At 43.7% G+C, this 16634-nt stretch overlaps 1 protein-coding gene and 1 long non-coding RNA gene across 9 annotated transcripts in view; one reads left to right on the top strand and one right to left on the bottom strand.

The window, feature by feature from the left end:
• Nucleotides 1-953: 953 nt before the first annotated feature.
• ston2 (stonin 2) overlaps nt 954-16634 on the bottom strand; it is a 28118-nt gene continuing 12437 nt past the window's right edge. For all 8 annotated transcript variants that reach the window (XM_069193006.1, XM_069193008.1, XM_069193005.1 and 5 more), the window contains 3 exons: nt 7976-9838; nt 4779-4981; nt 954-4087 (listed from right to left, as the gene is read on the bottom strand). In XM_069193006.1, the coding sequence (XP_069049107.1) occupies nt 4004-4087; nt 4779-4981; nt 7976-9838 (2150 nt within the window). In that variant the 3' untranslated portion in view covers nt 954-4003. The remainder of the gene's footprint in view (nt 4088-4778; nt 4982-7975; nt 9839-16634) is intronic.
• On the top strand, nt 4977-15390 carry LOC138241004 (uncharacterized). Its single transcript, XR_011190183.1, has 2 exons — nt 4977-5802; nt 13480-15390. It is a non-coding gene; the product is annotated as an uncharacterized lncRNA (long non-coding RNA).

Consider the following 16634-nt stretch of genomic DNA (forward strand, 5'->3'; position numbering starts at 1 on the left):
TTTTATGCGCCTGATGCGCCTCCCGGGGAGGTGAAGAGCTTGCTGTGGTGTTGTCGTTTCTCGGTGAAGCATGAGGGGTTTGGGGGCTCCCCAGCCGAAGAACAGGAGTAGGATTGCGCTTGCTCACATCTATAATAATAATAATAATTGCTTACACTTATATAGCGCTTTTCTGGACACTCCACTCAAAGCGCTTTACGGGTAATGGGGATCCCCTCCACCACCAACATCTCGTAGGGCGACACGTGTCTGCAACGCTGGGATGGGTTGTTTATTTAACAAACACGATTCCCTTTTTAAGCTTTAACCCCCCCCCCCAGTTGGACCACTGAGTACTGGGGTGGGGGAGGGTAGGAACTAAGCTATCGTTACGGCGTTGTAATGGGATCTAAAACACAGCAACACACAGACAAAAACATTGCCAAGTCCGATCCGTGACTACACGTCCAAGCGAAGACGCTGATGCAGCTCTTTCTCGGCGTGAGTCGGATAGACTTGGTCTGCCGCCGCTGTGCCGTTACTTGTAGAAAAAAGTACTTTACTGTATCATACCGCACCGAATCAACGGGCGGGCTTTTCGTGAGGTTGCTGGGAAGCTGACTGTTTCCAGAACCGCTCAAGCTTCGGTTCCGACCCGGGCAGGGCAGGTGCGCAGTCTGGTCCCAGGATGGGATAGCGCACTCTTGTCTGCTGGGCACCGGGGTGATTCCTCGTCCTGCTGTTTGACGTGCGGGACGTCTTTCTCCAGCAGCTCTGCATGTTTTTGAAGTGGGTCAAAGGGCTTTTATATTATGTCAAGCTCCAAGGTATCTAAACTGTATTGCAGATCTTTAAAGCCGTGGTGTACCACTGCAAAGACGAACACGTGTTAAAAACTGAGATTGTATTCTGTCAATACACAAAAAAAAATATTAGAAGCAGATAGAAGAAAAAATGACACAGCATACGAAACGTGTATCTTAAACTTTTATTCCATCACAAAGAATAAAACAGGAGCAACAGCAGGATATCTTTAAGAGTACAGCTTTCAGATGCTAGTTCATTTGAGTTCTACCTCAAAAACACGTGCACAATAAATTAATTTAAAAAACCCCAATTTCTTAAGAGAAATGGGTCTCATTAGCTGCATTATTTGAAGACAAATAAGATGTATGATTGAAGCACGATATTAAATTATCCAGGTCTCTCTGGCCACTGCAGCATAAAAAAACTAATGACCTCTACCAAAGCCAATTAACCCACAAATAATTACCTGCATGTGTGAAAACCTGTCCAGTCACTTGACTGCAATCTTTCTGAATGCGTAAAGAGCCAACTCCATACTGTACATATCTTGGAAGATAGTCTTTTTAGAACATCATAGAAACATAAGAACATTGTTGGTACTGTTAGCAGCTGAATAAAATCAGAAATTAGAGTTGGATGCAGAGCTTGTGTCTTGTCAACCATCTTGGGACAGTTCTGCCCGTTTACATCAAGACCGATCAAAGACCATTCCTGCTCAGAATCGAGTTCATGGTAATTAGGACTATACAGGTTTGATATACAGTACTAAACTCCATTTTGAGCAAAACCGCCTTTAGATCCTTTTGCAAACAGATGATGTTTGCTTGAGGACCATGGTTTGAATGAGGGAGCATTGCTCTGGCTCTGCAAACATGTTCACTGGATCCTTCATGCACTGATGACTAGTTTTTAGTCCACTGAAGTCATGGGGGTGTGACCATCAGATGTGGTATATCTCTGCCTCTGCTCCAGTCTGACAAGTCGGGACTATATCTGCACTCTCACCACTAGAGCATAAGAAAACCCAAGGGTTTAAAAACTAAAACAAAAATCTTTTTCACCTAAATCCGGTATAACTGTAAATCATTCAAAAGTGCAATTGATTCAGTTAATCAGACACACGATGGTGTTGCCTTCATTTACAGTAACCTGGATGTGAGGCTTCACAGAATTTATTCAAGGTTTTTATTAGTTTAGAAGTTCTCTCTACGTGTTCAATGTACTGTACTTGACAAACATAAAACAGTCATAGTGCAACAGGTACTACAAATTTGGTTTGCTACTTTTATTTCATGTACTATTTAAAATAGCTTTTTAGTATCTTAGTGTTATTTGCTTTTTCTCAAAGTGCAGTACAAGTTTTATTTTATTCACACTGACCAACTGTAAATAGTTTTAAATAATACTGTACAGCTAAAGTACAACGGAAGTTCTGTAAATTTGAAAAAAGACTTTAATCCTACAAATGTGTTCTTCTCCAAATGAAACTTTATAAACTTACAGTAGTTAAATGCTTTTTAATTGCTGAATTACCAGGATTATCTATGGCCTCACATCGTTAATACAGAAATAAAAAATGGTTTAAAACTCAAAAGCTGGAACAGAGTTTTTACTTAACCATCACAGACACAACAGTCCGGATCACTGTCACTTGTTACAAATAATTTTTTTTCCTCTATATCCTTGTCCTTCAGTCTCTCTCCTTCATGTGTATAATCCTAAATCTCTTCTCTTACCAAGCGTGTTACTTTAAAAGGTGATCACTGTCGCCCTGAACAAAAAACAACAAGCTACTGTCAGATCAGCAGGTTATAGAAGCACAAATGGAAGACACAGAGTATTCGTTCCTGGTTCAAACAAAAACTCTTCAATCAAAAATGTCTTTTAATACACAGCAGGTCTATGCAGTTTACCCAGCCTTAACCTCACAGAACAAATCAGAATCTTGAATCTTGGATAAAGTTTCACTGAAAAAGCCCTGATGTACAGCATTATAGGAGGTTGTGGTTTCAACACTGTGATGTACCATAGTCAGACTGTAACAGTAATGTAACACAACCTCTGCTATAATTTATTTAGAAGTTATTTGAGTCTTTCTGGTATGGAAGGCAATACAATTTTATATATTTACAACATAGCTTTTTATGTCTAAATAACATCGTTGATTAAAGCTTTCAAGTTTTTGTGTTTGCTTCAAAGGAGTCATAATTTAAGGTGCAAATTTTAAGTTCTAAATAAAGACTTCAGTGCACCAGGTTCAAATCAAAATGGTGTTCAACACTCAGCATTAAACCTCATTACCGTAACATTAAAAACTTACTTTACAGCATAATAAATGTTTGTATAGATACTGGTCTGAAGGCCAGTACATAACAACCGTTGAAATGAGAATGATCAGCAGTAGTTTACATATCTGAGTAGGAAAATATATTAAAAAAAATAGAAGTAAGCATTTCTACTATTGTGTGTTATCATGAAAAAAATGCATAACAGTAGTACTCTGCCACCAAGCAAAAAATCTTACATATGTGTTATTTCACAATTTTTAAACTGCTTTTGAGTATTTCCTCTTTTTATACAGGAAACATTCCAGTTCTTTCATCCTAATGCTGAAAAAAGCAACTGTAAAAACATCAGATGCTGAAAACCATACAACAAAGAATTTTGGTTTAGATATATACAAACTACAGTTTTACTACTTTTGTAGAAACAATGCAAGTTAACTTGCCTATATCTAAACTAGGTGAAATCCAAATGTGAAGGCACCTTTGTTTCAGATTGGTTTTGTGGAAAAAATGGTTAGTATTCAAGTTTATATTTTTGATATTTTTCAATAATATCTTAAGGATGCTTTTTAATTAAGCACCTTTTAGCCTAAGCACATTCTCAGAAGAGCACTGCTTGATCAGCTGTAAAAAGTGCCTTATGTAAACCTGCATGGTTAAAAAATCAATTACCAAAAATAAACACATCAGCAGCAGCTGTCAAAACCCATAATTCCCAAACGCTAAATGTTTAAAGCAGGCAATCCTGTCTCACAGCTAATAAATTAGTTAATACAAGGACAAGTCGCTCTTTCAGACCACATAGGCCTTTCCCTTTTGGAAAAACAATATTAAAGTCCATTTCTATCGCCATCTAAAAATCAGTGTGTTAGGTGATGCCTTTTTGAATATTTTTTCCCCAAAGTGCAAAGCTCTTCGTTCCTGTGAAAGAGTCACTGCTGTGAGCACCGATTTGGTTTCTCTGTTTGCAGGCTGTTCAGATCCTCCGCCAAATCTGTTTTCTGCTCCATTTCCACCTGTAAAAAAAACACGGAAAGTGGGACTGGGCACCACAAAACTGAGGCAGCCAGAGGTCAACACTACAGTGAATGGCGATTCTTCACTGGGCCACTAGATGGGACCAAAGAGCCATGAGGTGAGAAGATGGGATTACCGATTTAGCTTGCAATTTAACATGGCAATTAAAACATGACACACCGAGTCTTGTCGCATAAACCTTCCTTTTTCGATTAAAGTGGCTTCAACGAGATTCTGCATCTCGACTCAGAGATGAAGATGACTCAGACTTAGATTGAATAGCTGCAAATCTAGTCCCCCCCAGTACTGAATGTTCGATCCGTTTATTTACGTCTTACGTACTGGTGCTGTGATTTCATGGACTTCATGCGATTTTATGCGCGTTTTATGTTTTGCTTGTGCTTTTTTTGTACCTTTAAGGGAGAAGCCAAAGATGATTTCCCACACTAGTGGACAACAAAGTATCTGTTTTTATGTTTTTAATCCTTTATTAACCGAGAGCCAGGCTTCGGGTCAAGCAGCCACCTGCGAAAGTTTGCCGACAGCACTGTTTTGGGCTCAAGAGCAGCAGGTGTGAAGGAGTGAAAGCAAGAAGCCATTCATGTATTCACGCCCTCGAGGCACGAGTCTGCCTGTGAATTGTGGCGCGGAGGGACACGGGGGCAGTGGTGCGCAACGCGCGGGCGGTACCTGGTAGCTGTAGTGCGCCTTGTAGCCGACCCACTTCCTGACGTCCGTCCGGTCCCCCGCGGCCAGGCAGCGCACCGTGGCCCTGGAGGCGGAGGCGGCGGGCATGTCGAACTCCACCTCCAGCTGGGCCGGGAACCCGCGCGGCACCTCCCAGTCGGACCCCAGCTCCAGGCGGCAGAAGAAGGTGTGGGGGTGTCCCGAAGCTTTGGAAGAAACAAGCAGCCTTCGGTCAGGAACTGAAACCGCTGGCGCGCCCCTGCGGCTCAGCAGCTGTGGGGCCTGTGAGCGCCGCGGCGCGGCCGACCACCCTGAGCTGCCTTCACAGGAAGCTTCACCAGGGAATAAGGGAGGAGTACAGCCAGGCAAATGGTATTACAACCCGGCCAGGGCGCCGTGTACTGACAGGGAAACGGGCATCTCCATTTTATTTGCCTTGGCTGAACTGTGCTACCCTGCGCTTCAGAGTGCAGCACTTCCCATGACTCAGAGTATCCACCTCTGAGCAGGAAAGGTGAAAAAGCCCAGCTCTTCCTTAGAGCACGGGGAAACAGTAGATCACGGTCCTGTTCTTCTGAAGAATAAAAATGGTACTTTTTATCTCTGAGTGATAAAGGAGAAAACGTTTGTTGGGGGTTCCTAAAAGGTTTGGTGAAATGAAATGTCTCTTTAGTTTCTCCCACTTTGTCCTGACATGCTTAGAAAAAGGCCTTTTATTTTGCTTCATGGGTTTGAAAAAAAAAGTCCCCCCTTGTTAAGCGAGGGGGAAATGATCAGGTCACAAAGGACTTGCAAGCCTGCGATTCTGTGAGCTAATGGACATTGACAGCCGAGCTTTGTATGATGAATTAATACGGGGGTGGAGGAAGCCTGCTGATGTATGATTTAAACCCCTGAAGGGACAGCCACTGAGGAATACCACCACAGAGGCCATTAATACAAGCTCTGCTTCCAACACGTGCTGCTCCAGTACACGTGTTTGCATTCTGCATCACTGCTGTTGCCACCGACTTTGCACATGCTACAGGTATGTGCATGAAAGAATAACAGAAAAGACAGTTAAATGTATCCATCCTTCATGAATAGGAAGTGTTCGTACATTTTTTAAATATTTTTTTTACAAAGCATAGTATCTAAATCACTTATTGTACTGGTTCTGCAAATGAAACAGGCACAGCTTGATTTCAAACAGTCATCATATTTGGATAAGAAAGCTGCATGAATCAGATATTCCTTTTGACAAACAGGAGCAAACTGCAGCCACCTCCCTTGTGTCCTGCCAGGCCGAAACTTCGGACAAATAGAGCCTGTTTCTCTACTGAGGGTTACTGGCGCCTGCTGTCCAGAAGGAAATGGTGCATCGTGCAGCTATCCCTTCGATTCAGTTCTGACAAGAAACTGGCAAGCTGCTAAAAAAACTCAAAATAAAAGCCCTTCTGCTATCTTTTAGTTTTTTAAATAATGGCTTTTGCTGAACTTTTTGTTTTAATCGGTAGCTTGATGTCCCGTAGCAAAGATCAATTTGGTTAGTACACAACATAATGTGTAACATCTCAGAACGCTGAATGGCAAGTCTGAAAGCAGTTCAAATCACAACTGAATCAGAATCAAAGCACATTTAAATGAAATTGTGTGTGTAAAGTGAGATCTCGCGTGTTGGACTGTGACATGCTGTCCTGCTGTCTAAGTGACCTGGCGTCTCTGACTTTCCCCCGGTTGTGTGCGAGTGAGCGTGGAAGCGTGTCGGTGGGTGCGTGTGCGAGAGGGTGTGGAAGCGTGTGCGTGTGCGTGTGCAAGCGTGTGAGTGCGTGAGCGGCGGCACGTCTGTGTCCCGCAGTGGGCAGGCGACGTGTGGATCCTGCTTTGTGCCCACTGTCTTCTTTGGCCTCTGTACTCAGCAGTTACTGAAAATGGATGGATGTTAAAATCGTATTATCTGGCTCATTCATTTTTATTGCATGAGATTTCTTACTTACAGTATGTCTCTTTCTGACCTCATTAACTCATTAACTAAATTTTCTTATTGCTCTGTATAACGTAGTAAGGGTTCATTGTTTTGGATAAATGTTTCAGCAAAATATGGCATATGGTATCACGTTATGGTATAATAATGAGATAATTGCTAAAGTACCATTTAAAATAAAACTAGACACACGGAAGGTATCTCCATGACCCTATCAGCACCTCGTTATTGAAGGAGCAGCTGAGTAATGACCCAGACTGTAGCTCCTCAGGACAGAGTGCCTGTGCGTATTTGCTCTATAAGGATGACGAATAAAGATCCCCAGACGGTTGTAAATGGGAAAACCTAAATTTGTAAGAATTCATGCAAGAAACTAAACATGAAATAAATCACTCATTTATCAAGCAAGGCCTCATAGACACACAGGGCAGAATGTTCAGCTCTTGGCTTCTGCACTTTTAACACACATCTGACCTGGTGGTTATGTACTTAGATCGGGACGATAACTCCATGGTATTGACTCAGGACTGAATCATGCATTACTGGTAGTATGAAAAGCCATAGGCTGAGCTGTGTTTCACCCCACTGACTGAATAACATGGCCCAGGTGTTTCACTGCAGTGGCAGCAGTGGACAAAATAGGCTAAAACAGTTTGAGTGGGGAGCTGTGTCAGCATGCAAAAGCTGCAAAGGAATGTGTAAAAGTTTATTCCGCGCTGAAAGGAAAAGAAAAGCAATGTTTTGGCTGTGGAGGCTTCTTCAGCTGTGATGGAGGGAGAAAAAACTAGCAGATAAATTGGGCAAGGGGCAACAAAAGACAGAGTAGTCATGAAAGGGCAGGGAGCAGGTGAGAGTGTCCAACCTCGGGGAGGACAGGAGGAGAGGCGTGGAGAGCCAGAATCTGCGAATGAATAGAGAGGATTTAGAAGGAGATGAGTCTGTCGCTGAGAGAAGGGTGGAGGAGTTTCAGGATAATTTTGGTTTTGGACAAAATAGGCTGTTGAGTTGAACTGTAGCGACGCGTTTGTCTAATATCCCGTGTAAAGCATGTTATAACCAGAAATCCAGACTTCTTAAAAGAAGTGAGTGAGTTTCAAGTTTAGGTCACTCAGTTGCCTCGATGCGGTCCATGAAAGACTTGGCTACAAATGAGTAAAAAAATATATAAAATCTCCAAGCACAGGGCTTTAAGAACCTGAGCTTGTGCAACCAATATGAAGTTATAGGCGATTCCTACCTGAATTTTTGTCCGGGAGCCTGTTTATTCTCCATACTACAGACTTGAAGGCATGCTCATATTTGGCGGTCCCCAGAGTGACCCTCATCACGGGCTCTGATCCAGAAGAACTCATGGAACCAAAGCTGGCACTTTTATTAATCCTGGCTTTCAAGGACTTCTCTCCCATCACACTGTCTCTCCGGAAGTTTTTTGCCCAGGTCAAGGGGACGGGATAACGGATCATGACATTTTCACACGGGATCTGTGACAGGGGATCCCGATTGGACGAAAACCCCGATGACATCACTAGCCAGGACTGCACCTCCACCTCGGCCCCCTTGATGGTGGCTACAGTTCTCATGGTGAAGGGCAGCATTTTCTCAGCGAAGGGTGTCCTGAAACGCATCAGCTCAAACCTACAGCCACTCGGGGGAGTAAAGAAAATCATTCTCGAGTTTGTAAATCCCTTCTCGTCTGCCGACTGATGAAACCGACAGTCTCGGAGCTTAATCCACCTGGTTGTGCTGTTCGGAATGATGTCGTGCCTGGACACAATTTCATTTCCTTTCACTTGGATATCGTTGAAGCCTATCTTGCACAACGGTGACCCAGAAATAAAGGCTAAAACGTGAACGTGGGTCACCACCAACTGCTGCAATATTCTGTTGTCCCCTTTGGACACAACTCCATGAAACTCGTCGCTGACGTCCACAAGTATCACCTCCTCAGAATAAGATGTGTTGGAGCAAACCATGTCCATTTCCACTGGCAGTTGCATCAGCCTATCCTGAACCACATACATGAAGCTCAGAAAGTCTTCATAATTTGTTGTTCCAAGCTTGATCAACTGTTCCTTTATAGGTGCATGAACTACAGCCACCTTTGGCTGGATTTTCCGTCTTTCCTTATAAACGACATGGTCGACACTAACGGTATGAACTCTACCATTCTCGTCGTAGTTCTGAAGCTTAGCTGCTGAAAGTTCATGGCTGCTGTCCAGCTGAAGTTCCTTAAAGGGCTTCTCCAGTCCCTTTTCATAGAAGAGCTGTAAGCACCCCGTTTCTGTCACCTTCACGAAAATGGGCCCCCAGTGCCGAGAGGACATGATGTTTTTCTTTTCAGGTATCCTCAACATCATTGGCCAGCCATCCCTGTGCTTCATGTAGGAAGGCAGGAAGGGGAGATCCTCCTCTTCCTCCTCATCTATGGGGTCATCAGGCAAGGTGGGACTGCCCAGCGGGTCTGGGTCTGCCATCCCCAGCTGCGTAAGATCTTCCAGGGCCTCGTTCTGAGGAGCGCTGCCGAACACATCTTCACCGCTGGCATCAAAACCAGGCGTGAAGAGGAAGATGGATTCCTTGCTGGGGCCAGCGCTGTCGGTGAAGAAAGGGGAGCTGAATGAATAAGAGTGAGAGCTCTCCGGACGCGATCCATTACTCTGCTGTGCCTCACTTTTATCAAAATAAGCACTGAAAGGGTTGATGGGAGACGGCTGAACATCGGCCAGATCGTCATCCAGGAACGGGTTTTTCTTTCGGGCCGGAGTGCTGCTACTGATCAGCGGGCTCTCCACACTGAACCCGTAGTTGGTCTTGGCCAGCGACACGTCCAGCAAACCTCCCTTCCCCTCCCTTTCCCCGTGTCGCTCCCCTCGGGCGACGAAGTTGCTGTTGGCGCCCTGCAGCGGAAACTGGTTGAGACTGCTCGCTCCCAGGGACGACGTCCCGGGGCTTCCCAAGTTGCCTTCATCGTCGTCGAAGGTCACCCAGCTGCCGAAGCGAGCAGTTGTTGTTCCCGTTGGGCTGCTCGTTTGTTTGTGGGTGGAGCGCAAGCTGACGGCATCCATGGCTATATATTCATCTTCTTGAAAGACAGAAGAGTCTGAGAAACACAGACAGAGACACAGACCGTCAGAAGGGCTGCCAGTGAGAGGAAGCAGTTCAGTCCCTGGAGCCTGTTTGGTTGCTGGCGGTTAACTGATCACAGGATCTCTAACACAACAGCTGTGTCTTGAAAGATGCCAGGATATCGGACTCAAAAACATGGCTGGGCAAGCTCGTCCCCCCCTCCCACCACATCTCAGTCCTTCTGATCCTAATAAATAAACAGACAGTCATGGGACATTCAACAGGTATTTCTGGTTGATAAAGAAACAAACAGGAAGAATAATCCTGCTGGGTGGGCTGTCTGATATCTCCCTGAAACGCGGATACATCATCTAATGCTGCAGCACCACCTTCAGTTTCAAATTCCTTTTAGTTTTTTCATTTTGTTGTACAGTATTAACGTACGTCCTCCCGAGGTTCCGCAGAAAGGCAAGAATGCATGGTATTTAATATATTTAAAAATGTGTAGATATATTACTGACAAAAAACAATTCTGTATTATTAATGGCTATTTAACCTTTTCACAAATTAAATTACAGATGATGTACTTCTAAAATTATGTAATTATAAATGATAAAAAATAAACATTCTAATACTGTACATTTGATGTAGAAATTCTATTCCACATCGGGACCAATTAATACAAATACGCAAGAATAATCATTATTGTTTTGCGCAAGATAATACTTTCAACCAATATATTCCAAAGTGCAGACCAGAAAACAAACAGAACAGATCCTGTGTGGCACTGCATTCTTCTGAGTGGATTCTGGTCTGACTTTTGATTGGCTGTTCAGCCAGTTCTTTCAGCAGCTCCAGTGCTAGGACAGCATGACCTCTGACTCACACCTGCTTTGTGCTTCTACTGGGTTTGTGACGCTTTCAACGTTAATGAAAATACAGTGAAAAAAACGGTGCTGTCGAGGATCAGTGGCTTGGAAGAAATTGAAGAATGGCTCACTGGATTGTCACTTCACTGTATTTTTAATTTTATTGCATAATACTGAGATACTTCCTCTATTTCCACAGATACTCTATTTTTGCCACGTACGGCACAGGCTGCTGCTTAATGAGCTACACAAGAAACATGCCTGCATGTTGCTTCATGCTCCAGGATCTTATCGACATGAAAGGCAATAACCCGGAAGTTTAAAGAGCTCCAGACACAAAGCCACCTAAAATGTAGAATTGATAAAACCGAACACAAACAGTGTCTGCTCTATCTAGCTTGAAATCAGTTCAAACTTGTTGCATCAATTCTGCTGCCGCCATGAACTCTCTGTGATGGCTGGGCGACAGGGGGGGGCTTGTTCTCACAAGTGTCCAGTTCAGTAAAGCCACAAACGCTCAATTTAAAGTCTTAACCCGTTGCTAAGCTCCAGCATTCCACAGCTCATTTAGACGCTGCTTGCCAAATGTTACAAAGCATTAACATAAAGCTATGCTTCATACCAAAAATGTTAAACAAGTCTCACAATTTAATTAGTGTCGAGCATTAAAAGCTATGTGAACAAAGATTTGCTCTGAACTGGTATGCAATCCATTGAGAAACTTTTTTGGTCTCTCGCAGGGAGCACTTGTATTTCTGCAAGGACTGTTATTGTGTTTTTGTCCAACAGAGGCCCTGGTGCACTTTTTTTTGGAGTACCTGGATGATCTCTCCAAAAATTAAAAATGCTGGGAAACTCGTGCTTTACATTAGCAAAAAAAAGTAACAAAGAAACACACATTGTCCTAAATCAAAAAGAAAACCCTCACAGAATAGAAAATGCATTGATTTCATTATTAAATGTATATTTCACAGCCTGGTAAAACTTATGAAAAAAGACCTTTGTTATCAGCAAATGAATTAATAAATTACGTTGATTAATTATATGGCTTAACAAGCTCTTGCAAAGAAGAGGATTCAGAAATACAGATAAGAAAAGGCATGACAGCTACACTGCGCTTCTCCGTTCTTTCTGCTCTGATCTGATCTGCAGTCTACCCCAGACAAAGCCATGACATCCCGCAGGCTGGACTTCGGCACAGCCTCCGACAGAACCGGCACAGCCCTCGAGGAGGCACAGATCACAGATCACGTTACAAGTTCGCCCAAGCCCAGTGGAGCCCCTCAGGGACCTAAAGAGCTCAGTGTTCAAAATCAGGACAGTGTGCCAATCTAGGAATCACAGGCGCACTGATTTTCAGAGGAGCTGGAAGGAAAATGGAAACTTACCAGCAAGGAATGAGGCCCCAAGCCCAGCAGATTGTGGAGTCTGAGTGCCTGAGAAATAAGCCCCAGCTCCATGGTGCAGCAGTGTGTCATGTGATGAAGTAGGCACTGTGCACACTTGAGAGGAACTTGTGGCTGCTTGCCTGAGAGGGAAGGGCTGATCCTGCACTCTGCAGGTTAGCACACACGGCAGATCCGACACACCCAGGAACAGAGAGGGGGAGATGTGTGTGCGTCAGGTCGCGGAGCAGTCATAGAAAATGAGCAGACAGTGCTGGGAGTGACTAAAGACACACAGAAAGAGACTTTCTGAGGAATGATTCAACTTCCTTGAGCTCGCCTTTACTTTCACTTTGAAGGTATAGTGCCTTCTCCATTGATGAGGACAAAATGAGATGTGAATGCACACATACACTGCATACACAGAGTACAGTGTATTGCTTCACAATAAGTTCACTCATATCAGTACAGTAACTGCAACTGTCTTTCTGAAACATTACAATTACATTACAGTACATTATAGTACAGTTTCAGCCAACTGTAGGGAAAAGGTTTATAAAGCGTTATTTCCGGCACTGTATTGTGGTCAGCAATAGTCACAAATCACAAGGTGAAGTGTCCTCCTGTTATCACTCACAAATGAGTGGCTATTTCATGTATTTTTTTTAAGATTAACTTATATTAGTAGGAACTTACTACACATCCAGGTCGAAAAGATAACTCTTTAATAAGCTGTTTTTATGTCAATTAATTTTACATGTTGAGGTGTTAATTAAATCTAAGTAGACCTGAAAAATATTGAGTGCATCTACTGATCATTCACTGTTTTGTAATGCTAAAGACAGTCAAAACTGAAGTACATAAAAAGCACAAACATGACAGGGCACTGTAACATGAGTAACATTTGATGGCTGAATTTATGGAAAACGGGCAGCAGAGTTTATCCTCTTGGCTGCCGAGACAACCTGCCTCAGATTACCGATGCTGAGAGAGAGTATCCACGATGTAGTGCAACAGAGTCAGCCTGTCAAGGCGAGCTCTAAGGACTGATGTACCGCAAAGTGGTGAAGCCCAGTGGAACAGAGTCCACATTACACTGGGGGATTGTCTCTGCTGTGCAGCGGCCATGACAAAACCCCAGACTGCCTCTGAAGACACAGAGCCAAATGCTAATGTGGTTAAGCAAGCTGTCGATACACACTGCTCACTGAATATTTTAAGAATGTGAATCAGCTGCAGTAGTAACAGTCAGCAGTATTAAAATCTGAAACATTATTTAGATGAACTGCAATTCCCTTACATCTTTTTTACCCTGGGGGATAGGCAACAACAGCATTCTTTCTCCATTTAACAGCCTAAAAGTAATTTGAAAGATTGAATACGTTTCTTTTGTCTCACAGTACTCTGCCTTCTTTTGACAGCTGCTTTCAAAGAGGACTTTCCCTGTGCTGTAAAGCATCCCCCTTCTGAAACCTCACCAGCTTGAATTTCTGCGGAGGAGCCCTTTGCTCAACAGGAGACATCAATCACAGAACAAGGTAGAGACAGGATCCTATTGTTCCGACAAGAAGGAAACCTTTCTTTCACCACTGGAGGAGTGGTAAGACACAAAAAGTACAGAAATAAAAATCCCTAGCGTGCCCATCAGGGTCTGCCGAATGTTATCCAGCTCTGACTGAAAGGCAACAACTCTCTTAGCCTTCCTGTAAGATGATGTCTGTCTTCATAGCTAACTGCTGAACATTCTGGACTGGAAACCGAACATTACAGCAACGACTTTCCAGGAAAACCAGGATGACTAAACCCCCCAGATCTACTGTCTTGACACACACTAAAGCAATATTATGACTTTCAACAAAGGCCTGTTCGAACCCAGGGAGAGTGTAGTCATTCATCCCGAAACAAGCTTTCACAGGAGCAGAATGTGAGCGCAGATGGGGGTGGTACAGGGAGCCTGGGGCGTTAGGAGCCATGCAAAAGGTAATTTTCATTTGTTATGAAATACATATAATGCACCAGGTACATTCTAACAACCCATTTTCAATTCGTTTCTAGATTTTCACTTTATCTTTATGTCTGGATATTAAATCTTTGCTTGCTTGGTCTCAGCATTTGTTTTTTTTTGTTGGCGTTTTGTTTCTGATGCTGTAGACCACATAGTGTAACGCATTTTAAATACATTGCCGTGGCCTGACTGTGGTCAGACATTAGCAAGGAAACCGAAGGTATTGAAATGCTGACAAAGCACGGGTGTTGTTGTCAAGATGTCTTGCTACAACTTGTCCAGTCACCCTCGGCCAGCTCTAGCTTACAAATCTAATCCCTGCCAGTGAAATGAGCCCCCACCTGTTTACTGCATTAGTTCTGCTTTCAGGTTTCAGACTGCAGACTCTGTTCCCCAACACAGCTGCAGTGTCCGTCAGAGGGCTGTGCTGCAGAGCTGGCCGGTCTGGGCTCTCACAGCCTTCAAGACTCTATTCTGTTTGTCAGTCCTCCCTCACAATTAGCACCGCATGAACTGCGCTGGAACATCTGAAGAGACAGATCTTTTCTCTGAAATAGCACAAACTCTGCCTTGAACTTCATTCGCCTTCCACAACTAAACATGCAGCAACTCTCTCCAAAAACACAGTGGCCATCTTTTGAATTTGTTACTATTAAAAAAAAAACACATTTATGTTTTAGGAGTAAATCAACAAGAAAGCCACTTCAGTAAATGATTGCCTTTAAGACTTTCCTGAAAAACAGATTAGTTTTAATAACAGTGTTTCAGAACCAGTGTAAGTTTATTTTTTTATTAAGGACAGACACTCCTCATTTAAACCCCACACTAGACATCAGCAATATTCCTGCTTTCACACTGCTGATGTAGTTAAAAAGATATTATGGAAGAGGACAGCATGCATAATATATTTATGTGACTTAAAACATAATCATTAGAATGTGAAAATAGTCCTTTTATGTGAAGAAATTACAGAGTACCCTTGGAAGCAGATAGCAGCTGAAGACCACAGAATGAGATAGTGTCTAATGGGTTTCAACAGGGGCAGCTCTCCAAGTTCTAACTACCTTGAACATTCCTTATCTGTGCCAAGGCTCCACTAAGCTACAGAGTTTTAGTCCAAACCAGAACGTACTATTTTCCAAGAAGCAATGGCAGTCTGAGTTTGTCCGAGTTTATTTTATTCAATTTCTATTGCACTATTATCTATGATTATGTAACCTTATTTTGTAACCCCCCAGTGAGGTCGATGAAAAGACATTTCATTGCCACCAACTACTGCTGCATGCTGTATTGTTGTGCATTTGATAAATAAACTTTGATTGATTGATTGATTGATTCAGGAAGGCCTAGTCAACGCTGAACTCACAGAGGGGGCTGTGGCTCAGCCCATTATACCAACCACATACTGTAACAGACACACAGCAGCCCTGATCAGAAACAATCCATTGGCTGCAGAAAGAAAGCCTGCCCACACACAGCACCTGGAGAGAGCAAAACCATCGCACATGGTCCTGTCCTTGAGGAAGGCACAGCAGGTACGACTCGCCAATCAATCAAGGTCCGTTTATGCTTAGTCCGCGAGCTCGTTAAGAGAGTCGGCCCCAGACAAACTGACTGCAACCTGTGCATGACCCCAGCAGCGTTTCAGGGAAAATGAACTGTTCAGTTTCCCAGGGGGCTGGTCATTGTGTGAGGACCCTATTGTCACAGCCTACACCGCTGATCACAGATGCAATCACTAGATGTTCCGAATAAGATGCGCGATAAAACGATGAATTCTAACTGCTGTCCAACACCTTCTGCGTTCTGTTTTGAAAACATTGACGAGACAAAATCTGTTTTACTGGCTGTACAAAATTCCCCTCCTTGGATGCCGGCAGCTTGAGCCAGCAGTACCGATCTTACGGCTTTTATTCACACGCCTTACAGGGCAGAACCAGCGGCCAGGAAACGACAGGCCCTGAAATCTCCCAGCAGAAGTGCAGCCCAGCAGCTAGAAGGGAAGTGAGAGTGTGACAGTGCGAAGCAGACGGCAGCTGGTGCACGTTCACAAGGTAAAACCAGGCCTGGAGAGGAGCCGCTGGCGAGGAGCGAGGAGCGAGGAGCACTATCCCCCTCCCTGGGGCAGGCTGCCCCGCGTCCCTGCGAGACGATGAATACCCACCTGTGGTCCACACACCGGGCACACGGCACGCATCTGGAAAACCACTTCGCTCAATGCACACAGATCAGTTAAGACTCTCAAACTGCCTTACAGCTAATCTCATCTCCTTGGAACTGTCAGCGTCGAAACACAAGTGGTAATAAAGAAACTGAAGGATAAGTACTAACTGGTCGATTTTTTCGCAGGTATGAATTCTGAAGTAAACCTGCCGCGTCTGTATTTCCTGCTGGATCGATGAATTGTTTTCAAATTTTAGTTATTAAAGTGGGTCACAATACGGAAAAATGCAAAATTAATGAAAGCGCACTAAAAGCTGCAGACTTCAGTATGAAACTTCAATTAGACTGAGGCAAGAGAGAGGTGAAAATGTGAGCACAGCCAGCTCAGCTCTTGGAACAACCCTGTCA

Source organism: Lepisosteus oculatus, chromosome 8 (assembly GCF_040954835.1).
Source record: "Lepisosteus oculatus isolate fLepOcu1 chromosome 8, fLepOcu1.hap2, whole genome shotgun sequence".
Classification (NCBI taxonomy): Eukaryota; Metazoa; Chordata; class Actinopteri; order Semionotiformes; family Lepisosteidae; genus Lepisosteus; species Lepisosteus oculatus.